General features: G+C 42.9%; 1 protein-coding gene across 1 annotated transcript in view; it reads right to left on the reverse strand.

The window, feature by feature from the left end:
- The window catches only part of LOC124553833 (zinc finger protein 492-like), a 114304-nt gene that overhangs the window by 79525 nt on the left and 7629 nt on the right, over positions 1-27150 (reverse strand). Inside the window, exons 3-5 of the mRNA XM_047127823.1 lie at positions 24928-24990; positions 20600-20692; positions 8243-8335 (exon numbers count right to left, since the gene is read on the reverse strand). Coding sequence (XP_046983779.1) covers positions 8243-8335; positions 20600-20692; positions 24928-24990 — 249 coding nt within the window. The remainder of the gene's footprint in view (positions 1-8242; positions 8336-20599; positions 20693-24927; positions 24991-27150) is intronic.

Genomic DNA, 27150 nt, shown 5'->3' on the forward strand with positions numbered 1-27150 from the left:
TGCAAGAAGCATAGTAATGAAATTAGTTCCATGGTGTTTGAGTTAAGGTGCAGGGCAAGGGGTCCTATGGAAATGTGTAAGATTCAGTGAAAGGGTTAAGGAAACAAATTGCTAGAATGATACTAAAAGAGGCGAAATATGGCCGGAAATACTGGTCGCCAGTAATTCTGATGCAATGGCTAGTATTGATTGGTCAATCTGAGGGACAGAGTCTTGATAAAAAGAAGGTCAATGCAGTGAATCGACCATAAAAGATGGAAGCTTTTCATCACTTGCTACCAGAGTAGTATTTATAATACATGCCTTAAACCCTAAACGTACAATGTGGAGCATAGAAGCACTCAGCGGTTCATATACTACATGATTCTTGTCCCACTATCACAGCCTATGCCACATGCCTGTGACACCCACAATGACATCCTGGAATGCAGCATAGGATCCACCATTCGAACACAAGATTGGGCAACCTGCCCTGAGTCACAAGCAAGCTACCTGCTCACTCTAGACATTGCCTTCTGTGAAGATGTGTCAACAGTAGACATGCAGCTGGTCTCCAACAATAAAGGCCACTGCCAAAGCCATCTGCACACAGTTTACCTTTATACAACACGTCCAGCAGATGCTGTGAGCTCATATGCCAGTAGCCGTGCAGTACTAAGGTGGTCTCTTGGGACCGTACAGCCAAATAACAGTCCTCTCTTCTGAAGTAACATGTGGTCAACTCTGCTCTGGACTTTGGGATACAGTTTCAGTCTCGGTGAACTGTCGTCACAACCAACTAGTAAAGAAAATACTTTTGTGTTACCGATAACACAAATCACTTTCAGTTCAAGTTCACTGGCACTGTAGACTGCAGTGACACATCATAGGCTAGACAGTGCTCTGGGTTTGTGATGGCAGGGCAGGAGGGGGACAGTGTTAGCAAGCTTGTGAAGTTCCACAACTCATGTTCATTGCATCAGTGCACTGCTGCTGCCAGTTGAATCCAGTGTTGCCAGATAGAGGTGGGTTCCCCACAGTATTGAATATATGACTTTTTTTAAGTCTGGCAGGAATTTGAAATCAAACATTGTACATTTTTACATTGATTTTAAATATAAGACACACCTCAAAATTGTAGGAAATTTTTTAAAGGGAAAAGTGTTGTACTCCATGAAATATGGTATGCTTTTGCTCTCTCTAAAATATAAGGTCAAATTGATGTTTACTTGTGGGTAACACTCTTTAGGTCTCAGTGACCTGCCCTTCTTTCCTAACCTTCCTGTATCTATTACTAACTCTTTCCAGATGAAGGAACTAATAATTCCAAAAGCTAGTGAAGTTTCTTGTACTTTTGTGTGCCTGTATTGTCAGTACTAGCTATTTCACCTTCTGAAGTTAAGTGAAGGTCAGCCATTTTGTTTGACCAATTTGTAGTTTTGAGACATTCCAAAATGTGAGCATGAGAGTAGAATATAATTTTCTGAACCTTATCTTTGCTTTTGCAACAGGGTATACCTTAGTATCCATTTTCCTGCCTGAGGAGGAAAATGTAAATAATTTCCCACATCTATTTTTTAAAAGCCAGGAGGAGAGGTTACAATGACATGAAGAATCTTTGTCTTCACATTACATACCTGACATACTTATCAGTATGACACTTCCTGTGTGCTGATTTGAACTGCATAGACCATGTTAAAAAGTACATTTTGTTTGGCTACAGTGTTAGTGGCATTTTAAGTTTAAATTCATCATGTTTGCTGCCAGATATGCAACTAAAAATACTGATTAAGTTGTGATATCCAAAGAAGAATTTAACATCAGGGCTTCTTAGTACACAGATGGTAGGTCAAGAAGTAAGTTTACATTGTGTTAGTTAACATTAACCTAAACATTTTTTTAAAAAATGTTGTGTAAAGCAAAGAATTTATGGGGGAATTCTGTTGTGGATGAAACAATGAAAGTATAATTTGAAGAATAATTAACACAGTAATACATCTGTATATGAAGTCTGGTGCATTGTTACACATTATTAATACTAGCTTTCTGTTAAACATAATGGATAATAAATTGGAGAGAGAGAGAGAGAGAGAGAGAGAGAGAGAGAGAGAGAGAGAGAGAGAGAGGAATTTTGCAAAACTATAAGCAAATCAATTACATTTAGTTCAATGTAGAGAAAAAGGCAAGAAAATATCACAACACTTCAGAAGAAAGGAAAGAGACAACTTAGCAAATGTCTAGATTTAAAGTACAGGAAAAGTGGAAGAAAGAGTTGTGAAAGTATATACAAAGACAGTAAATGCACAATGACTCATGTCACTGGAGTGTTATCTTCAGAACCCTATTTAGGTTCATACTAATCCCATAAACTTAAGGAAAAACAGTGGAATGATCAGAATAGCTACATCCAGACAGCCCAACTTAGAAATATGCAATAACAAACAAATTAATTGTTCCAGTGCAACAACTTCCAGAGTGTTTAAGCAAATATTAACAACACAAACTGAATAACAAGATTTGAGAAAAAGAGAAGCAAACAGTTCCTTTTTTTTTTTTTTTTTTACAGCAGGGATGACAATCTGTCAAGCAGCTGACAGATGGGATACTATGTTATTTAAAGACCCAAAGACTAAGATGCACAGAGTTTTGCAAAAACACTACATAGTATTTTCAGCTTAGGGAGGTTATAAGCAATTTTAGGCAGACACGGAAATGGGGCAAATAAAACAAATACTTTCTTTCATTACACATGTTGTTGGTTTTGAATGCACCCCAATGTGTGTATGCCAACTATCTGGTGAATGCACTGAAAAATGACAATGAAAAGAGCATTTTTTTCATAAGATAAGGAGTTACTGGAACACGTAGTCTACTGTTAATTCATGAGTACTACGAACTCATGTATATAGTGTAAAAACTGTAACTTCTGAACTTCACTCCACATTAAATAATGAAGTTGACTGACAAAGTAGTAAAAGGGAAAAAATGGATTGATGTTGACAGGCAACTAAAATATGCAGATGTTAATGGTACCATTGCTGATGTAGTGTCAGAAATTGATGAGCAAATTTTGTATTTAATATTTCACTGCTTCATTAGAAACTCACAATCTGCTGAATTGGGGGTATGTGCAAAATGGATCCCTCAAATCTGGAAATCTACAGACAGACTTTGTAGATAATGTTTCTCTGGTTAATGAAGGCAAAAGTCAATGTGCTCATTCATCGCATGAACAAGCACAGTCTTAACAAGTTGCACCTGGATGCTGCAGGAATATTTTATCATGCCACCATCACCAATGAGACCTAACACAAGAAACAGTATCTGCTGCTGTGTTGTCATATAAACAACAGCTGATGTAAAGAGGATTTGGAAGATCTGATGTCTCAAAAAAGTTTACAATTTACAGAGATGGCTGTACTTCTCTATTTGAAAATGGGTACACATTATATACTTTGTGTTCGTAAGTATTTGAAGTGGAAATCGACTGTGTTATTCTTTGCTGCAGCACATGGTAAAGTTGTCATGGATGCTATTGGTGGTACAATGAGAGGAGTAGTGTGTAACCAGACGAAATACAGAAAATGGTATGCTGGTTGAGCTACAGATTTTTATAAATGTGCATAAACTCAGATTCAAGTAAAAAACAATGTTTTATGGTACTGGAATATGGTTTGTGGACAACTGAGTGAGCGTAACTTACATTCAGGTCAAACATTTTGCTCATATTCAAAACTAATATTACTTTTTACCTTAAGCTATCATAATATTGTTGTCAGAACAATCCTGAAGCTTGAAAAAACCAAACCTTCCCATATCTGAGGATGCAACCCATCGAAGATGTGCTGGGTGTTCAGAAGTGTAAAATGATTCTTGCAAGGATCAAATGCTGCAGGTGAAGACAATTGTAACAGATGCTGGCAAGTATGTGCATGTTTATCTGATAAATCCTGGATTGTTTGTTACTGTTGAAATTTGAAATGAAAGAGGTATAAAACAATTTCTATAGCAACTCTGAAAATGCAGAAGCTATGGTAATGTTTTTGAACCCCATTCCCAAGGCTACAATTTTTTCACAGATACAAAAGTGACAGCAGTTTTTGTTACAACTGAACAAATTTGAACATTAATAAATTAACCAATTATTATTTAAAAAGCAACAGATACTACTTATGTCTTAAGAATTCAGACCTGTGACTGTGTTGCCAGATCAATCTTGCTTTTTGATAAGAAAATGTAATATAATGGAAAACAAAGCCTTATGTATTTAAATAATATGATTTATGTATAGTTTTAGTTTTTTGGAGCATCAAAAATTTGATTATGAATGACACTGTGTGTGTGTGTGTGTGTGTGTGTGTGTGTGTGTGTGTGTGTGTGTGTGTGTGTGTGTGTGTGTGCGCACGTGCGCTCACACAGTGTCATTCATAATCAAATTTTTGATGCTCCAAAAGAACTAAAACTATACATAAATCATGTGTGTGTGTGGGCGCGCGCGCGTGGGCGGGTGTGTGTAGAATCTATGGAGTCCCAAATGCAATTAGTTTTTTACTTTTATCGTTAAGGTTTAGATACGATTATTGCATGCCTAATTTAACCAAAACATTCATATCTCTCTGCCTTGCAATTAATGGATCTTCCTCCAGTGTCAACTGGCAGAAATGCTTCCTAGCATGCTTTCACTCAGTACTATCCTATAGGATAATCTTATAGGATAATCTTATAGGGCATAGCAGCTATGAGCAAATTAGTATTTATCTGATACAACCTAGTAGCAGGAATGTGATGTGATGTTGACACTTTGCATAAAGCTCTTCACTGACCTAGGGAATCTTGCACCTACATGTCACAATGGAACTCCCTATTGGTTTTTACATTAAATAAACTATAAATATTTTATTTATTTCCAGTTGGCTGTCCCAGAAGATAATTCCAAAAACAAATGAAAAATCCTAAAGAAGCCATCATAACTGTCTCTGGGTGAGTAATACTGAGGGCCTCAACCTGACAAGTTTACCAATTTGTTGACCCCATTTCAATTGAAATCCAAGCAGACACCAAGGAATTGTACACAGTATGTTTCATTTAGTGTGTGACCAGTAATGTCTACTTCCAGTAGCAGGTCATTTTTGATTGCTTTACATCTTATAAAATGAGTCTTCAAGGTATGACATGAACTGGTAGCTGCAGCATTAATAAGGGTAATGTGCTGTGCGTTATGGGACAGGACGTTTGTTGGTAGTGATCATGATTTATTATTCAACTTACGTAATGTAATGAGATTAACACTGAACTGAATCTGAAGAGTACGGAATTCTTTAACAAACTGAAGGAAGTGGATGATATTAGAAAACACATAGATGGACCAAAAACAGAAGAGATTGAAAATTATCAGAAATGTAATTGTTCATACCGATGGTGTACCACTGCATTGGAACCTGCACAAAACAGCTCTTCTGAACAGTAAGCTGCCTGAGGGATTTATTAGCTCTAAGGGGCTGCAGATCTGACCTTTAAATTTGCTTCATCTCACAGTATGGTATCTTTTTTATTGGTAGGAGTTTGTGAAAGGCTCCACCTATGTGCATCATCTACCAACAACTTTGGATGAACTATGATGCTACATGGCAACAGCAGTGTTTCCTAAACTGACATGCTTGCAAATGCATGGATCCAGCCTATCACCTGGATGCTTAAATGTGTTGAAAAGAATTTTGTTATTTGTGATCAGTACATGACGAATGTGATCCTAAATACAGCTGTGAAAAACACCTTAATGTTGTATGTGAGAACTTATAAACTGTAAGCAATGGGAAAATAAAGGCTTTGAAGGCATGTATAGAAATAAAAATCTGACCATAATTCTGTACTTTTATTTATGACAAAGTTATAGCCTTGTGAAATCTGATGATTTTAAAGATCCTGAGGAATTGCTTATACAGGTATAACTTCTTTCAGCAAAATATGATAATCATGATTTGTCTTTAAGAGTTTAATCTATTACTGAATGTTTCAGAATTGTTTTCAATAAATTAACTTTGTTTTCTACACCATAACCTCTGCTCTGGCTAGAGATTGGTCGTGAACATAATTCATTCGTTCATTCTTTGTTTTACACATTGCACTCCATAAATGAAGATGTGGATGGATGTGGGATGAGCCAGGCTGCAAATCTGAAGGCAGAAGCTCCCACAAGAATTACCTCTGAAGTTTACTGACAACCAGCTGCTTGTGACTAGTGCTAATGTCACACTAATTATGGGAACTGCTAACAGATTACTTTGTATGTATGTATATGTACATTTACTACTATGAACAATATCACTGTTGTTCATGGTACATTAGTCAGCTACTTATTTTACCTAGCATCTCCAAATACACGGATACTCTGCTATCCACCTAATGGTGTGTGGTGAATAGTACCCCATAGCCCTGCTGGTCATTTCCTTTCCCATTCCACTTGCAAATATAAGGGAAAAAGACTATGTGTGCCTCCATATCAGCCTTGATTTCCCAAATTTTATCTTCATAGTCCGTATGTGCAATGTATGTTGGAAATAAAAAAATTGTTCAGCAGTCGGCTTCAAATGGCTGTTCTCTAAATTTTCTCAATAGCGTTCCTTGAAAGAACATTACTTTCCCTCTGGGAATTCTCATTTGAGTTCCTGAAGCATCTCCATAACACCTGTGTGTTGTTTGAACATACCAGTAACAGATGTAGCAGCCTGCCACTGAATTGCTTCTCCAACGAAGTATTAGTTTGCTATCTTGGTAGCTTGCTCTAGCTTCTCATGCAGTTACCTAATAAAATTCCCAATTCCCAATTCCACAATTAATACAGAATCTTGCTAGTCATGTGCCAGTATATAAATTGTCAGCCTTATTTTTCATCATCATTATTAAGCCCTAGCATTTTATGCTTCCGAGACCACAAAGACTGCATGTCACTCTAGCTGAGAGCTATGATGTTCACTTCACAACTGCATGTGCTACTCAGGATCACTTATGTCACACATCCTATTCGTAGATTTGCTCAGATGTCTACCACTATTTAATCTAAGTTACGTATTTTCAAAGTAACAAGTGAGGTACATATCAGTGATTTCAGTGCCAACCACATGACATGGTTTTCCAGGCCACACATCCAGCAACACACTGTTCTGTGCACTTGCATTGGGAGCAGTTTTCAATGCAGTGGACGCTATCTGCACCTTTGGGCCCACTGCCATGGATGCGTCTTGTACGACCTGTGATCTCTTGCGCTGCATACCAAGGCCAGCTACTTTGGCAACAACAGATATGCCCTAGGACACTGTACAGTTCGTTGTTCTAGCCAAATGTCTCATTTGCACATCCCTGTCTACTATGCATGGCATTCTCATTTCTGTAAAACCCTACTTGTGGAACAACATCACTACTGTTTCACTTACTGTCCTGTCTACTTGTGACACCAATGCATCCCTTTCATTTGTTTAAAATGGCATAACATGAGTCTCTGTGACATTAAGTCTTGGCCTGTTAGCTGTGAATCAGCTACACTCCTTTACATAATGTGAGCTGTCCCTAGCATGATTGTTTGGTTCCTTCACCTGTATGCTTGTATAATCAGCACACATTTCTGTGTTGAAGAAGCCAACATTTCATGCCTGAGGCTTCATCTATGTACAATCATTCATCAAAAGCCATATACAGAGTTATTCTATTACTGAAAATTTTATAACTAATAAAAAAGGCACCAGAGAAGCTGTCACAATATGAACAGGTTGTGGCCAAAGTATCATGGCTGATCTACAACACACCAATTTTATCTCTCTTTTTCCAAACCTAAAAAAATTTTAGGACAAACTCAAGAATAACTACGATACACACAAAAGATAAGAATAGCCAATGTTCTTTTGAATTGTATTGATCAGAAGTTATCAAAAGGAGGAATATTTTCAAATGACCTACACTTAAAATAAATGTGAATTTAGTGTACCCATCACACACAGCCATTATACAATATAGTTGGTATCAACAAGGGCTACAGAAAACAGGATTATACAAGCCACTAGTCCCCTTCCACTTCTATTTAAAACAGTCAGCATGTTACAGGTGATATGAAAGTCAAATGCAGGAGTACAAGAATACTCTACAATTATGAACAGCAACAAGTTCCAGACAATCTGTGACAATTCCACTGCAGTGCATCCTTCGCTCTACACAATAAATAAAAGACTTATTACTTGACTACATGCAATAAGTAAGACATGTAAATACTTACACTATTCTCAGTTACATCCATTTCCAAATTTAGTTCAGGATCCTCCTTGATAAAATCAGTGGACCAAGATACTCCCAATGGATCTTTAACAGTCTGAAAGAAGAAAACAATCTGAATTACAACTACTTGCTAACATTCTGTGTATGACACAGTTCTCAATATTCCTTTCTCATGTATATCATCCAACTTTGCATAGATTCTTATCAATTGGCAAAAGTGAGTATTAGAATGCATCCACGTCAGTTCTAATGTCTGATTTTGGTTGGTTGGAGAAGGGACCAAACTATGCGGTCGTCAGTCCCTCCGACCTGCGATTAACTAAAACCAATAAAATCCCACATTAGAAGAGGGAATTACAACATCCATAAAATGATAAGCTATTGACAGGGAAGGAAGGAAAAGGGCAGAAGACGAAGTGAGGGAAAGAAAGTGACTAATGACAGGGACACAAAGGAAGAAGCATAGGAGACAAGAGAGATGCTCAGGGCATAACAGACCCCATGAGGAAAGGACTGGGAAGGTAAAGGGCCAAGGTGAACCACCAAGCCCAGTTGAAGCCAATCCAGTCGGGGTGAAGGGGGGGAGCATGAAAGCCTGCCATCCCCTCCACTCACCAATAAGGTTGAAGGCCCCTCCCTTAAATAAAGCAATAAAAACCCCCATCGTGAATAAAACTTCAAATGAGATCCGCCAACACCAGGGGTAGCGAATATGGAAAGCTAAAAGTCTGCCGTAGGGTGACGAAGTTGGGGCAGTCCAATAAGATGTGAGCCACAGTCAACATCGATCCACGACGACAGAGAGGGGGGGGGGTCCTCACAATGGAGGAGATAGCCGTGAGTCAAAAATGTATGGCCGATGCAGAGCCGGCAGACGACGACAGACACCTTACGAGAGGAGGACCGCCATGGAGTTGCAGAATCCTTAATTGCCCTGAGCTTGTTTGGCGAAGAAAGAGTGCTCCATTCTGCACCCCAAAGGCCCAAAACCTGACTACATAATGCCGAGCAAAGGTCTCTTTCTGGAATGCCAATAGCGAGAGTGAGCCTGGTAGTAGCTAATTTAGCCAGTTGATCATCAAGTTCATTGCCAGGAATTCCAACATGGCCTGCGGTCCAAATGAAAACCACTGAGCATCCATATTGAGCGAGGAGAGAAAGGGAGTCCTGGATAGCGATGACCAATGGGTGGCGAGGGAAGCAGTGGCCAATTGTGTGCAAACCGCTCAATGAGTCACTACAGATAGTGAAGTATAGTCCTGAGCAGGAGCAGATATGCTCCAGTGTGCACAAGAAGGCTACCAATTCTGCAGTAAAAACACTACAGCCATCTGGGAAGGAGTGAAGTTCCGTGCATTGCGCATAGGTGCAATCAAAACCAGTGCAGCTGGCGACCATGGAGCCATCAGTATAGATCACTTCCGAACCCTGAAAGGAACTGAGGAGACAGGAGAACTGGTGGTGAAGAGCCATCAGAGGGACAGAATCCTTTGAATCGATTGAGAGATCAAGACAGAGTTGTGGCCGAGAGACGCACCATGGAGGGGTATGTGTGTGAGCGGAGAAGACAGGTGGTAAAGGCAAGTGCTGGAGCTCAGAAAGGAGCGACTGAATGCGGACAGTCATAGTAAGTCCACATCGTGATGGCCGCTGTGGCAGGGTGATTCCGTTTCTTGATAAAGGAGACCATAATTAGGGTGCTTTGGGGTGCAGCAAATGCGGAGTGCGTGAGATATCAGCTGTTGCTAGCACAAAACTCACAGTGGCGGAATCCCCGCCTCTGCGAAAAGGCTACATACAGGGCTAGTCCAGAAGGCACCAGTCGCAAGTCAGAACCCACAGCGGTGGACGGGGTCTAATATCTGCAGTGTTGAAGGCGACGCAGAACCATAGACAGGACTTCCATAGTCTAAACGAGACTGGACCAATGCTTGATACAATCCCAAGAGAGCAGAGCAGTCTGAACCCCAGGTGGTATTGCACAGACACCTAAGAACATTGAGATGGGACTAGCATGTCCTCTTCAGCTGATAAACGTGAGGGAGTCATGTCAACTGGGCATCGAAGATCAGACCCAAGAAGTGATGAGTGTCCACCACCGTGAGGGGCTGGCCATCAAGGAACAGTTCCGGATGGGGATAGACTGTACAGCAATGGTACAAATGCATGACAAGTCTAGGCTGCCGAAAACTGAAAGCCATGGGAGAGATCCCATGAGTGGGCCCGACAGATTGCCCCCTGTAGACGGCAGTCTGCAGCACCCATTATGGAGGAGGCGAGGTAGATACAAAAATCGTCAGCATACAAAGAGGGGGGACACTGTTGGCCCAACAGCTGTCACTAGACCATTAATGGCTATGAGAGAGAGACGGATGCTCAGCATGGAACCCTCTGAAACCCCATTTTCTTACCGATGGGGAGAGCTGTAGGAGGAGCCAACCTAGACCCGAAAAGAGCGATAAGAAAGAGAATTACGGATAAAAACGGACAGAGCACCACGAAGGCCCCATTCGTGAAGAGTGGTGAGGATGTGGTGGTGCCAGGTGGTGTCATAGGCCTTATGCAGATCAAAGAGACTGCAAGGAAGTGTTGCTGATGGGCAAAAGCCGACCAGTTAGCAGACTCTAGGTGCACCAAGTTATCCATCATAGACCAGCCACAGCGAAAACCACCGAGTCGATGACAAAAGGTCACAGGATTCAAGGATCCAAAACAGCCGCCAACTCACCATGGGCTCAAGGAGCTTGCAGAGGGTGTTAGTAGGGCTAATTGGACAGCAGCTATCCAACTGAAGAGGCGGCTTCCCTGGCTCCAACACTGGAACAATACTTTCCTGCCACTGGGTAGGAAATAATCCCTCACCCCATAGACGGTTTAGAGGGTCAATATACGATGGTGGCCAGCCACCGATAAGTGTTGGAGCATATGGTTATGTGTCCAATCTGGTCCAGGAGCTGTGTCACGACAAAGGGTGAGGGCATTGGCAAATTCCCACTTGCTAAATGGGGCATTATATGGTTCTGAGCAGCGAGTAACAAAAGACAAAGGCAGTCTTTCTGAACACTCTTTCAGAAGAAGGATTGTGGTGAGCTGACGCTGAGGTTTGAGCAAAGTGTCAAGCGAAATTTTCAGCCACAAAGTCCAGATCGGTAACAACACCATGTTCAGAAATTCCCGCAACCCCAGTGGGAGGACGGTGGTCAAAAATTCGCTGGAGTTTCGCCAAGACTTGTGAAGTGGGGGTGTGGGGTCCAATGTCAGCTACATATCATTCCCAGCAAATCAGTTCCTGAAATTTGATTAGGTAGTGGGCCCTGGTGCAGAATCGTTTAAAGACCAGAAGAAGAGCAGTAGAAGGGTGCTGCTTAAAGTGTTTAAGAGCACGGTGGTGGTCTTTTATGGCTGCAGCAATTTCCGGAGACCACCAAGGGACCATCTCCTGGCAGGGGAAACCTGAAGAAGGGATTGATGAAACAGCTGCTGAAAGGATGGAGGCAGTCAAAGTCTGAGTAGATTCATCAACACTGTCGTGTGGCAATATTGGGGGGATGGGAGCAGAGGAAGAGGTACCCCAATCAGCCTTAGATAGGGCCCACCTGGGAGGGTGACGGAGTGAGAGACACTGAAGGAAGGTCAAAACAATAGGGTAATCGTCACTGTCACAAGTCATCATGGATGCCCAGCTCAATGTAGGGAAGAAGGCCAGGACTGCAGATGGAGAGGTCAATGGTTGACAAAGTGCTGTGCACCACACTGAAGTGTGTGGGAGCACCTGTGTTTAGTAAACAGGTCAAGCTCTGCCAGCTTCAACTATTTTGCCCAGGGCAGTAGTCGCATGACTACTCCAAAGAGGGTTGTGGGCATTGAAGCCACTAATAAAAGGAAGTGAGAAGGGAGTTGTTGAAGGGTGGTGAGGGTATGGGATGTGGGCGGCCTGTCAGGTGAGAGATAAAGATCACAGATTGTGATTGGAGTGGCCAGATGGGCACTAACAGCAATGGCTTCCAGAGTGGTATGGAGAGGAACCCATTTACTAACAATGTCCTTGCAGACTAAGGTGCAAAAACCACCAGAGGCCCACAAGGGGCCAATTCGGTTCAGACTATGTGTGAAACCCACAAAGGGTCGGTGAGTAAGAATTGACAAAATGGGTCTCCTGGAGTGCACTACAAGCGGCAGAGTAGAAGGAAAGAAGGGGCTGCAACTCTGGAAGGTGACGCAAGTATCCATTACAATTCCACTGGAGGTTCCTCAAGCCAGAGTCCACAGTGGAAGCGATTGGACCGGAGGTAGTCATGCCACTGAGTCACTATCCGTCACTGATAAGGATGTGGTAACACCCATATAGGTGGGGTCAGACTCAGTTGGTTCATTGACTGTAGGAGGGGAAGGCCGCACCTCAGGGGGTACCAGAAGGGCCTTGCCCTTGTTCCTGCATTTCTTCTTCTTCTCTTGGGAAGGAAGAGAAGGGCAGGCACAGAATTACACAGGGAGGAATGGGGGGGGGGGGAGGAAAGGGGGGGGAGGAATGGTGGGGGGGAGGAATGGGGGGGAGGAATGGGGGGGGGAGGAATGGGGGGGGGAGGAATGGGGGGGGAGGAATGGGGGGGGAGGAATGGGGGGGGAGGAATGGGGGGGGAGGAATGGGGGGGGAGGAATGGGGGGGGAGGAATGGGGGGGGAGGAATGGGGGGGAGGAATGGGGGGGAGGAATGGGGGGGAGGAATGGGGGGGAGGAATGGGGGGGAGGAATGGGGGGGAGGAATGGGGGGGAGGAATGGGGGGGAGGAATGGGGGGGAGGAATGGGGGGGAGGAATGGGGGGGAGGAATGGGGGGGAGGAATGGGGGGGAGGAATGGGGGGGAGGAATGGGGGGAGGCTGAAGGCATGGGGCAAATGGGGTGGGGCTGGGAAGAGGAGGGGGTAGGACGGGGAATGCACATAATTCAAGTGAAAGTAGAGGTCATAGACATGCGATGGAGCCGGTCATATTTTTGATGAGCCTCAGTGTAGGTGACTCAATCTAATGTTTTGTACTCTTGAATACTCCTTTCTTTCACAAACACCAGGCATGTAGGCAAGCGCGGAGAATGCTGTCCATTACAACTTACACACGTTGGCGGGGGGTGCAAGTACTCTCCTCATGGAGGGGGCGCCCACAGTCACCACAGAGGGGAGCAGTGGTGCAGCAGGAAGACGTGTCCAAATCTTAAGCATTTAAAACATCTCATCGGTAGTGGAATATAAGGTTTGACATCACACCGATACACCATTACCTTGGCCTTCTCTAGGAGGACATCCTCCTCGATGGCCAGGATAAAGGCACCGCAGCGATACGATTGTTTGCAGGGTCTCACTGCACAAAGCCGATAAAATGAACCCCTCACCGCTCAAGGTTAGCACGGAGCTCCTTGTCAGTTTGCAGAAGAACAACTCTCTCGAAAATAATGCCATGTGCTGAGTTCAAAGATTGGTGGGGCATGATGGAGACTGGGACATCACCGAGATGGTCACAAGTGCGCAGGGCATCGGTTTGGGCAGCAGAAGATGTCTTTATGTGCAAAGCACCAGACTGCATTTTACTCATCAATTCAACATCGCCATACTCATTTTCAATCATCTCCATGAAAAACAAAGGCTTGGTTGTGGCAAAACTACTGCCACCCATCTTGGTACAAACCAAATACCGAGGGAAAGGTTTCAACCTAAGCCAGTAAGCTTGCCCCTCCTCCGAGGGAGTGGACAGGGAGGGGAAGGCGAAGGATCAGAGGAAAGAGTGTTACATCTACTACCACTCTTAGACATGGCCACAGAATGGCCAGGATGGTGAAGCTTTTGTCACTTCATGTGCAAGGTGTCCACCCTAGTACCACCCACTCTGATCAGGGGCTCGCCCCGTGAGCAGCACCCAGCCACAGCAAGGGCCATCTGGCACGGCGGCCATTGCCGGGAGTTCTGGTGCCCCAAAACGATGAGCATTGACTCCTGGGCATACACGAGGCATTAACACCTCAGGTACTAGCAGTTTGATCCCTGTTGTTTCAGGGGCCTCAGCCAAGTGGGCTACCGTGCTGGTGACCTAGCAGGATGGGGGCCATGGTGCAAACTGAAAGGGAAGGGGGAGAGTGTAATGGATCTGGGAGATGTTATTTTTTTTACCGTACTTGTCGATACCGAATTTTAAATGTTTTCTTATATTTTTGTCAGAATTTATTATAATTTGTCTTATTATATGTTAATTTACTTCTGTTTTTGAGAGTAAAAGCATATTGATTACTATTAGAAAATGTATCGAAGAATAGCAAAGAGACTGATTACAAGTGGAAACTTGTGAATTGTGTAAAATATCTTTGATGTTGGAGTCGTCTTTGACTATAGTCAGTCGGCAGCTAACTCTTGGTGCGTGCTGACGGAAGAACAATGTGAAGGTCGCAGTCATAAATAATTTTGAATTATGTTACTATTATTTTTGTATTAATTAAAAAAGAGGAAACTACATTTGAAGAAACTGTATTTGAAACACCAAAATGAGAGAAACATGTTGAACCACGTCACTTCTGCAGCTGACATAGATGTATTGTGGAATCATACTTAGACAACTGAAGCCAAGACTAATATCGCCTTGCAAACGTCTAACGGAAAAGGTACTGTCACGAAATATGGCAAATTTAAGTAAATAAAAAATAGTGATCATATTTTCAACTTGTGTCTTAGCCGGGATGCCATTTTTCAACTGGGGATTGTAGCCGGAATATTGTGTTCACAAGATCTTCAACAGTGCTACAAGGAAGAAAATTTTTGTGTGTTAATACCAGTTTCTTCAGAATGTGTGTTACAGTGTTTGTGTTCATCGGGAAGTAAAAGTTTTGGAGAAGAAAAGTTTCGGCAAAAAATATAATTTTCGACAGAAGAAAATACTTCAAGAATTTTGGTCAACAATCACATGGATGGAAAATGTGGTTTTGCAACAGTAGAAGAGTGTTCCAGATAAGTCACGAAACCCTCGTATTTTGTTAAAACAATATTTTTATCTTGTTTTGTATTGTTGTGTATAAATTTTTGTTCTTCACAATGACTTATGAGATTTGAGAGTATTGTGCCTAAAGTAGAAAGTAGTAATTTAATAGACTTTGAACATCAGGACAGGTCAAATGAAACAGAAAGAACCGATCAATTTGATTTAAAAAGTTTTCTTGTAAATTTCACGAAAGAGATTAAACAATAAGTTGACGACAATAAGACTTACTGGGATGAAAAAATTGATAACATTTTGTTGCAAGTCCAAGCAGTCAATACCCAAGTGGGTGAGCTTTCGAACAGAGTTGGCAGTGTTGAGGAAAAAATTGAATCTGTGGAAGCAAAAGTAAATGAAATTGATGTTAAATTGAGCGGTGAAATTAATACTGTAAAAAATGAGTTACTGGTAGATAGGGAAAGAAATTTAATTGATTTTAATGAGATAAAAGGGGAAATTAATTTGGATGAGAATACAAAAGTTTTAGTAAAAAATGTAGAACAAAAAACTGACAATCGTTTGGTTACTCTAGAAGAAAAAGTAGAATGCTATGATTTAGAAAACAAAAAAATCTGTCAAACAACTTAGCGAAAAAATTGAAAGTTTTGACATTGAATTTCAAAGCAAAAATTACAATGTCAACGCATGTAATCTTGTATCTAATATTCCAGTGAAGCACTTTTCGGTAGATGGACCCTTACATCCATTTTGATTTTATGCAATATTGTAAGGATTGTTTTTTATCTCACTCACCAGATGAAATAAAAATTAAATTTGTGAAAAAATTCTTGGAAGGGGAAGCTTTGACTTGGGCAAACCGGATTGTAACTTTGGGATGACCTTTTCAGAATTTGAATCAAAATTTCTGGAAAAATTTTGGGATGATCTTAAACTAGAATCAAAAATGAATTTTTAAATGGGCGAAACTATAGAGAATCAGATGGGAACATGAAACAATTTTGCAAAAGTGAACTTCAAAAACTTATTCATTTAACAAAACCTTTGGATGACTTGATCAAAATTGATACCTTGAAGAGAAGATTGCCATCAGCAATGCAGTTTAGTTTAGTTCATTGTCCTGATAGTAATGTAGAGCAGTTTCTCAATTATATTGAAAAGTTGGATAGGGTAACAACACGAACACACAGTGGGTTTACTCAGAAAGGTAATGGTCAAAATTGGGGAAATGACAACTTTCAAAAAAGGGAACAAAACAATTATCATGGCGTCAGTCAAAATTCAGGGGGATATAACAATTTTGAAAAGAAGGACCATAATTTTTATCCAAAACAAGAACAAAATTTTTGCGTTAATAATAAACAAAATAGGGAACACTTTAGGGATCAAAATCACAGAAATTTTGATAGAGGTCAGTACAATAGAAACTACCAACAATCAGGTAATGTTTGGCATAGGAATGGGATCAGAAATGTTGATCAGAGACATTGGCAGAACCACAATCAGCAGTTCAAACAGGAACCGGAAATAAAAAACGAGTAGACGCCCCCTTGAAGGTCCGCAAGGTTGAGGCAGAAGGTGAGCATGATGAAAGGACCAATGGATGTGACTATCATAAACCCAAACATGACTGTTCCAAACCTAAGCTATCACATGAGGTTATTAGTTGTTACTTATTGAAAAAATTTCAAGAGGAAAATAATATTGATAAAGATAAAATTTTCAGTACACAAGAACATACAGTAGATAAAAGTAATTGTGATTCATTTAATTTAACAGAGTTTTACACTTGGGCAGAAAACAACAACACTTTGTCAGATGATGTAATTTGTAGTAGTTCAGAGATGTGTGTGAATGAAAGAGAGAATGCATGCTGTGAGAATGAAAATGTTGGTGAAAGGGATCTGGTAACTTTAGAAAGGGGAAATAATATTTTGGGGGATAATTTGAATGTGTATGACCTGAATATGTGTAATGATAATGATGTTGTTGTTAAAGTTAATAATGATGGTAATGGTATTGATGATGATGTTGAGGAAAGGTATTTCATTAGTTTAAATAGGGAGTTGGGTATACACATGGTTGAAAATGGATTAAATAGTGAGAATATTATAGAAATTCCCAGGGATGTTACCAGGATGAATAAGGATCACAAGCTGGATGTATGTGAAAGTGTGAATTTTGATGTTGTTGGTAAAGAATCTGACTACACAAATAACGACACATGTATAACTTCTAACCTAAGTGAAACTTTTACAGATACTAATGATACACACACATTTCTTATGAATGTATGGCTGAACAGTGAAACTATTTCTTTTGACAAGAACTTTAGAAAGATGCTTATTAATGTATGTAAAACTGTATGTCCCGAGTGGTGGAAAAAGATGAGATATTTTATTTTTGAAAAGTTGAAGGATAAGTACTTCAATAGTATACAATGTGATTTCGATGAAAATTCTTGGCTATTTGAGATAATAGAGAGTACTAATGACAATTTTGTATCTTGTGCAAATTTTGTAACTGTGACAAATAATACATGTAATGATATACCATATGATTCTGATAAGTATAGGTTTGGGGAAATTGAAAGTGATTTATTACATGAGGATACAGGTTCTGAGAAAAGTGATCAATTTTGCAGTCCTTATATAAAAGTTCAAATTGGGTCATGGATTGGTAAACGTTTAATTGATACAGGAAGTGAGATCTCGGGAATATGTGAAAGGTTAAGCAAGAAATTGAAAGTGGGGAAAGATTATGTTGAAATGCCAATTGTTGGGGTAAAGATAAAAGGTGCTACTGGGAAGAGCAGTAAATTGGTAAAAAGCCAGGCTTTAGTGACATTTTTAATCGAAGGCAAGTTGTTCACACATGGATGTTTTGTAATTGAGGAATTTAATGAGGATTTTCTTTTGGGTATGAATTGGATAGTAAAAGTAAATACAGCATTTGATTGGGTTGGAAGAAAACTTTTGATAGAAACTAGTGAAAGGGAATACATTCAGACAAATTTTGTGAACACACTTGGTGATCAGAGTAATGGAAATTTTGACAGTATCAATTTACTAAAAGAAAATAGATTGGAGAATATTGAAACTCATAGATTTGATACTGATGAAGTTGAATTTGGGAATTTAGTAAACTTGAAAATTTCAGAGACACAAAATTTATCTGGGGAGCAAAAACAACAGTTAGAAAATCTGCTGTGGGAATACAGTGATGTTTTCAGTGACATACCTGGTAGGGTAAAGGGTTATCAGTGTGAGCTTCAGGTAAAACCTCATGAACCATTTTTCATAAAACCATACAATATTGCAATATCAAAAAGACCTGCTGTTGAGAAAGAGCTGAAAAAGATGGAAGGATGTAATATAATTGAAAGGAGTATCAGTGCAAATAATAATCCTCCAGTAGCGGTTTCGAAAAAAGATGGTGGAGTAAAAATATATCAACAGAAATCATAATTTCAAAATTTAAATAACCTATTATCATCTAAAACAAAAGTCCTCCACTGGAATTTACTTGTTAGAACAAAACTACCAGTACAACCAAGTGTGTATATTTGCATGTATAAATTAATAATTTGAAGTCAGATGTTAATTGAAACTGATAAAAAAACACTGATGTAACAAAGAATGAGAGAGAGATTTTTTTTACTTTTTTACAAAAAAAGTCTTCATAGTGAGCATTTCTGAATTTTTCTAATTTTTGGAAGCTAAGTCTTCCCTGTGGGTGAAGGCATGCATGCAAAGGTATAAGTTTCAAAACCAAAAATTTAGATAATACTGATGTATCTTTAGCTGTACTAAAAGAAGAAAATCATAAGGAAAAAAAACAAAATAAAAAAATCATAGTAAATATATATATATATATATATATATATATATATATATATATATATATATATATGTCTGCTTGTGTCTGTATGTGTGGATGGATATGTGCGTGTGTGCTAGTGTATACCTGTCCTTTTTTCCCCCTAAGGTAAGTCTTTCCGCTCCCGGGATTGGAATGACTCCTTACCCTCTCCCTTAAAACCCACTTCCTTTCGTCTTCCCCTCTCCTTCCCTCTTTCCTGATGAGGCAACAGTTTGTTGCGAAAGCTTGAATTTTGTGTGTATGTTTGTGTATCTATCGACCTGCCAGCACTTTTGTTCGGTAAGTCACCTCATCTTTGTTTTTATATATATATATATATATATACTGTCACGAAATATGGCAAATTTAAGTAAATAAAAAATAGTGATCATATTTTCAACTTGTGTCTTAGCCGGGATGCCATATTTCAAGAGGAACCTGCACCATGGAAGCTAGGTAGTGAGTTCATCCCCAAATGCCTCACACTAAACGGACAAATTTTGGAAATGGAGGTCAAACCTCAAGGGGACCAAAAACGCCAAAAAGGAGACAGAAACAGCAAACTAAACAATAGCACAGACCAAAACACAGCCAGAAGGACAGCTAAGTCGACATAAACAAGTCCACTAAGAGGAAAAAGAGGGGGTAGGGACAAAGGAGCAAGGGGATTAGGAAGAGGAACAGGGATAGTAATGCAGCCTTCAAAGGAAGGGAAAGGAAGCTGCAATAGCTCAGGGACCCGTGTGCGCCGGCACTATCGGGTGGTCGTACTCCCATATACAAACTTTATACATGTGTATGGAAACATTTCAAAATTCAACTCGGATAATATAGGGACGCAAATAATCTTCCTGCTGTAAACCCATAAACAAGAGGACTTTTTGGAGATTAATCAAATGACTATGGCATTCCACACATTATCAAAGTTAACCACATTTAATGCTATTTACACAGATTCTTTCTCTGTCACCATGTATTTTCAGTGCCTGCTCATTAGTAAAAAATGCAAATTTATTTCATGTGTACTTGAGGAAAATCATAAGGAATTACATACAGCCAATGCAGGATTTCAGTAATGATGTAAATACTACAGTCAATAGTGACTGGGAACTCTAGAATATATACCCACCACATATAGTTCCACATCATCTGTTACAGCACTGTGACACAGACACATGTAACAAGATTAAGCAATACTTCCAGGAGGAAGTCTTCCTTGCTCCGTTGACACTAAATGTGCACTTTAGGCATTCATTACATAGAATCATAATAAAAATTAATGCAAGGATAATGGTTTGTAAAGATATGCTTATTACAAGTGCAGTTAAAATACTATTGGTAATAACCTACAATTAACACATCTAGCTAGAGTCAACCGGAAGACAACATACATTCTTGAAAGTAGCTGGTACCATAGGTTACAGATTTACACCATCTTTGATAATTTAGATTGAATGCCTCATATTTGTGTCATGACATACTTACTACACTACCTGCACAGTAGCATGCTTGTGTGAAAACTTACATTATACTCTGATCCATCAGCATGTTGTTTCATTTCGGGATCTTGCTTTACCCAAACACTATGGCCGTCGGCCTTTAATGGGTCTTCAAGAAACTGAAAAAAAGCATGAAGTAATCAAGTCAAGGCCTCTGTGTCTTGTTCCTACATAGATATCTCATACAGAAGAGTACAGGAGCAGGAATACAGTGAGTGGGGGTGCCAGCGAGAGTGCGGGTGGGGGGGGGGTCAGCGAGAGTGCGGGTGGGGGGGGGGGTGGTCAGCGAGAGTGCGGGTGGGGGGGGGGGTGGTCAGCGAGAGTGCGGGTGGGGGGGGGTGGTCAGCGAGAGTGCGGGTGGGGGGGGGGTGGTCAGCGAGAGTGCGGGTGGGGGGGGGGGGTGGTCAGCGAGAGTGCGGGTGGGGGGGGGGGGGGGTCAGCGAGAGTGCGGGTGGGGGGGGGGGGGTGGTCAGCGAGAGTGCGGGTGGGGGGGGGGGTGGTCAGCGAGAGTGCGGGTGGGGGGGGGGGGGTCAGCGAGAGTGCGGGTGGGGGGGGGGGTGGTCAGCGAGAGTGCGGGTGGGGGGGGGGGTCAGCGAGAGTGCGGGTGGGGGGGGGGGTCAGCGAGAGTGCGGGTGGGGGGTGGGGGTGGGGGTCAGCGAGAGTGCGGGTGGGGGGGGGGGCGTCAGCGAGAGTGCGGGTGGGGGGGGGGGGCGTCAGCGAGAGTGCGGGTGGAGGGGGGGGGGGGTCAGCGAGAGTGCGGGTGGTGGGGGGGGTCAGCGAGAGTGCGGGTGGGGGGGGGGGGTCAGCGAGAGTGCGGGTGGGGGGGGTCAGCGAGAGTGCGGGTGGGGGGGGGGGGGTCAGCGAGAGTGCGGGTGGGGGGGGGTGGGGGGGGGTCAGCGAGAGTGCGGGTGGGGGGGTCAGCGAGAGTGCGGGTGGGGGGAGGTCAGCGAGAGTGCGGGTGGGGGGGGTCAGCGAGAGTGCGGGTGGGGGGGGTCAGCGAGAGTGCGGGTGGGGGGGGTCAGCGAGAGTGCGGGTGGGGGGGGTCAGCGAGAGTGCGGGTGGGGGGGGTCAGCGAGAGTGCGGGTGGGGGGGGTCAGCGAGAGTGCGGGTGGGGGGGGTCAGCGAGAGTGCGGGTGGGGGGGGTCAGCGAGAGTGCGGGTGGGGGGGGTCAGCGAGAGTGCGGGTGGGGGGGTCAGCGAGAGTGCGGGTGGGGGGGGGTCAGCGAGAGTGCGGGTGGGGGGGGGTCAGCGAGAGTGCGGGTGGGGGGGGGTCAGCGAGAGTGCGGGTGGGGGGGGGTCAGCGAGAGTGCGGGTGGGGGGGGTCAGCGAGAGTGCGGGTGGGGGGGGTCAGCGAGAGTGCGGGTGGGGGGGGGTCAGCGAGAGTGCGGGTGGGGGGGGTCAGCGAGAGTGCGGGTGGGGGGGGTCAGCGAGAGTGCGGGTGGGGGGGGGTCAGCGAGAGTGCGGGTGGGGGGGGTCAGCGAGAGTGCGGGTGGGGGGGGTCAGCGAGAGTGCGGGTGGGGGGGGTCAGCGAGAGTGCGGGTGGGGGGGGTCAGCGAGAGTGCGGGTGGGGGGGGGTCAGCGAGAGTGCGGGTGGGGGGGGGGGTCAGCGAGAGTGCGGGTGGGGGGGGGGGGGTCAGCGAGAGTGCGGGTGGGGGGGGGGGGGTCTGCGAGAGTGCGGGTGGGGGGGGGGGGGGGTCTGCGAGAGTGCGGGTGGGGGGGTCTGCGAGAGTGCGGGTGGGGGGGGGGTCAGCGAGAGTGCGGGTGGGGGGGGGGGTCAGCGAGAGTGCGGGTGGGGGGGGGGGTCAGCGAGAGTGCGGGTGGGGGGGGGGTCAGCGAGAGTGCGGGTGGGGGGGGGTCAGCGAGAGTGCGGGTGGGGGGGGGGGGTCAGCGAGAGTGCGGGTGGGGGGGGGGTCAGCGAGAGTGCGGGTGGGGGGGGGGTCAGCGAGAGTGCGGGTGGGGGGGGGGGTCAGCGAGAGTGCGGGTGGGGGGGGGGGGTCAGCGAGAGTGCGGGTGGGGGGGGGGGGTCAGCGAGAGTGCGGGTGGGGGGGGGGGGGGTCAGCGAGAGTGCGGGTGGGGGGGGGGGGGTCAGCGAGAGTGCGGGTGGGGGGGGGGGTCAGCGAGAGTGCGGGTGGGGGGGGGGGGTCAGCGAGAGTGCGGGTGGGGGGGGGGGTCAGCGAGAGTGCTGGTGGGGGGGGGGTCAGCGAGAGTGCGGGTGGGGGGGGGGTCAGCGAGAGTGCGGGTGGGGGGGGGGGTCAGCGAGAGTGCGGGTGGGGGGGGGGTCAGCGAGAGTGCGGGTGGGGGGGGGGTCAGCGAGAGTGCGGGTGGGGGGGGGGTCAGCGAGAGTGCGGGTGGGGGGGGGGGGTCAGCGAGAGTGCGGGTGGGGGGGGGGTCAGCGAGAGTGCACTATTGATGATACTCTTGTCTCTGAGAAACACTCTCTGTTGAGGTCAAAGTACTGGCCTCTGTTACTTGAGAGGTCTTTGCGCCTTTCACGTATTGCAGAACCTATTCCATATGCTCATAGCTCCATTAATAGAATGCAGTGGGGCAGTGTGTCAAACGCTTTCCGGAAATGCAGGAATGTGGAATCTAGCCTGCAGCTCGTCATCCATGGTTCACAATATATAATTTGACAGAAGACCAAGATAATTACTGCACAAAATCCATGCTGATTTGTGCATAGAAACTGATCTGTCACCAATAAATTAAATATATCTGAACTGAGGATTTGTTCACGAGCTCTGGAGCCAATAAGCTTTATGACATTGGTCTGTAATTCTCCAGGTACGTTCTTTTACCGTTCTTATATACAGAAGCCACCTGAACTTTTTCCCAGCTGCCTCGGTCTTTGCACTAGGCGAGACACTAGCAATAAATGCAAGCTAAGTAAGAGGTCAATGCTGTAGAGTAATCTCTGGACAAATGATTTGTGACTCCATTTGGATATGCCAACTATTTTGTTTTCAATTCTTCAAGTTGCTTCTCTACTCTATTACTGTGTGTCCAATACAGGAGTCTGTGTGGCAGTGAAACAACATGTTTGTATGATCTTCCTGCACAGACTTTACAACCCAGTACAGAGAGGGGTTAGTGATCCTCATCTGCTTTCCTCCAAAGCCACCGACTGGTCAATGACTGCCTGGATAGAGGTCTGACTCAGTGATTTTATGTAGAACCAGAAATGTTTAGTGTTCTCTGTAAAATGTGTTGCTCATGTATGATGGTGGTAGTTGAATGCTTCACACACAGATTTTTTTACATACACTTGAATTTCCATTAACTCTTGCCTGTCCCCACTGTAAATACTTTTTTTGAACTGACTGTACAACAGTCTGCCTCCTCAGCATTTTCAAATTTTGTTATTAAACCACAGTGGGTCTTTTCTGTCTGTAATCCAGTTACTCACCACATACTTATTCAGTCCATTTAATGTTTGCCCATATTCCTCTACGTAAACGATATTGGAAATAAATGACATTCACTCATTGTCTAAATGGGATGCTAACAATAACTTACCTGTTCTTTCTAGCAAATCTATTCTTCTAGCCTTCTAGAAGGATTAATTAACTTCATTTACCATTGTTGATCACTAACCCATCTCTGTCCTGATACCATCTGTAAGGACAAGCCTGTTTATAGTTACAAGGTCTAGAATATTTCAATTTTGTGTGGGCTGTTAAACTAGCAGCTTATGACAGCTTTCAGAAAACTGTTCAGAAGTACTTCACAGGATTGCCTGTCCATACCAGCTGCAATGTATGCACAGACATCTTAGTCTCTACTCAGTACGTTACGATCGCCTGCTTTTTCTGCATTACTTTGTGTAGACTTCCTTTGAATCATTCTGTGACTGTGGCAGCAGTATCACCTGGCAAATAAAAACACCCAGTGCTGGAGTACACATACAAGGAACCATTAAGGGAACTGCCCATTAAAACAGGAAATCATGGCTTGAATCTTGATACCAATTACCATATAACTTTGTCAATGCAATCTCATTTAATTCTTATTTGCGCTTATAATATAAAGAAGCAATTCTACCAATTCACAAGCTAAACTAGTCCATCTGCTTAAAGATAATGTTTAAATCCATATGGGCAAAGTGTAACAAAATATTCTTTTTACCTCTTTCCTCGTTTCCAACCTGGAGCATACTGTAATATTGTAACACTGTCATCCTTACCCTAAAGTAAAAACAGGACTGCTGAAGTGACTACACACACACACACACACACACACACACACACACACACACACACACACACACACACACACATACAATTGATAACTATCTTTGTTTTCACCACAACTCGGCAATGATTAATTCCATGCAGCCATATAAATTTTAAAATTACCTCTTTATTCACATTCTCCTCCAACTCATCTTTTACATTCATGATGCATGGGTAAACTTGGGCCTGTGGTAAAAATAAACTATAATAAGTACATTTAAGCAGTCAGAGTCCTCCCATATTATATAAATGTATCAGAAACATAAAGCCCAACTGTCATACTACTTAATAACTAAATAGAAGTTCTGGTTAAGTATTGTTCTTTTGTGTTCGAATGTCTGTGTGACGAGTTCACACTATGGTATATTTCAATGGGAGACAGCTAAAAATTGTAAGACTGATTAATGACAATGCCTTTGAAAATTCATTATGATCTTCAACTTCAGCCTTCTCCCTATGCTATTGTTTTCAATCATATTTTCTAGCTCTTATCTTCATATGCATATAATGGTAGTGTAATCAAATAAAATAACACAGCTACCACCTGAAACAATGAAATCACTTGTTCATAAAATCAATGTTGTTCATATCAAATGACAATACAGTTTACACAAAGCGTATGGGGGAGCAGAAACTGGACTATCAAGTGCCACATCACTCATACTACATTTATGATCAGAATCCTAAAATATCTAGAACAGTTACATCATCAAAACTTTGATGCACTGAATGCTTATTTATGATAAAATTATAAAAAAATACACACACACTACCTTGGCACACTACTTACTACTATTCTAATTTCATCAATTCCTTTTGGTGGAACTAGCATGTTTCTGACAGTACAAAAAAAGAGCGTAGGCTACAGGCTGAACCAGTCTTATTCTATGGATCCGAATTATGGGTTTTACTTGCTGGTCTCAAAAGAAAACAAAGTCGGGAAAGATTATTCATGGAGCAGCACCAGCATATCATGACAGAAAAACCAGTAATGTAAGTAAGTGCTGGAATGAGAACAAATGAAACAATAATAGCATAGGAAGAAAATCATTAAACTGATATTGGTATCTGTTGAGGATGTTAGATAATTAGCAGCCAAAGATTAATTTTTGATTGGAAATCACCTTACTGATAAAAACATAGTAGACCACTTAACTTTAAGAAAGAGCATATCGACAAAATAATGAAGCAACATGGTGTATGCAAAAAGTATGCCTTGAAGAGAGATGCTGGGCAGAAGATAGAAAGAATACAGCAACATCATGTTATTAATTGATCTTTGTATTAATTAACTGCCTAAAATAATACTAATATACTAGCGCAAATAATGATATTATTACTATCTTAGCCATGGGGGGCTGCTGCTTTGAATTCCCAACCCGCACCTGGTGTATGCCACTTCTTTTGCTTGGAGCTTGTGGCACCATAGGGCACGGTAGAGCCATGCAGGGTACGTAGACAGTACTTGGCATTCAGCCAAAATTGACAGAATGGAGTGTCTGGTAGCCCTTTAAAAGTTCTGTCGAGTTAATAGTTGCAGGCACAGGTGTTAATGAAAGACAGTACATTGGTGTGGTATTGGCTATCTGTGTTTGCTGTTCTCTGTGGAAGTCACATTCTGCAAGGAACTTTCTCATCTGAAAAACTGCCTGAATTGGGTTGTGTTGCATGACTTAATACCTTGTGGCGTTGCCTTGGAAGGGGTTAGGGTAATGTCTAGCAACCAGGCAAGCTTGTTATTGCTATCCAATTCCCCACATTCAGCAGTGGATTCGATGATTTGGCAACCCCAAACACTGTTTTAAGTGTGACCATGTTTAGCCCTAGACCAAGTTTTTTTTATGAGAATCATCTGATGAATCCACTGATCTGCACAACTACTGTGGTCATGTGGTTGCATTAAGTGAGAATGACAGTGGAATTTAGATGCTCCTTAGTCTGCTCCAGTGTTCTAATGTTGTAGCACACACTTTTGGACCTGGACTCAGGGCATGCTCATCATACTGTGGCTGTTAACATTGACTCTGTATGTCAGCCTCATGGAATGCACCACATCCAGCTACTCATGGGCTGCCTTCACTTAAGTTATGTAAATTACTGTTTGAAATTTGTACTAAAATTTTGTACATTTTGATGTTTGGGGGTTTGTTGGGTCAAGTGCCCTTCTTTTACATGCCGTCGAGCACTGTTAGAATGGCCACATGCTGATCGGCTCTACGTGTATCACACATGTCATTCAGATGCCATCCAGACATTTGAGGCTCACGGGCTGGAAGAAGCAAAAAGTGTGTTAAACCGTCAAGTGTTACTGAGCTCTGAATGTTTTTGGTGAGTTCATTCACTGGC

Source organism: Schistocerca americana, chromosome 11 (genome assembly GCF_021461395.2).
Source record: "Schistocerca americana isolate TAMUIC-IGC-003095 chromosome 11, iqSchAmer2.1, whole genome shotgun sequence".
Taxonomy (NCBI): Eukaryota; Metazoa; Arthropoda; class Insecta; order Orthoptera; family Acrididae; genus Schistocerca; species Schistocerca americana.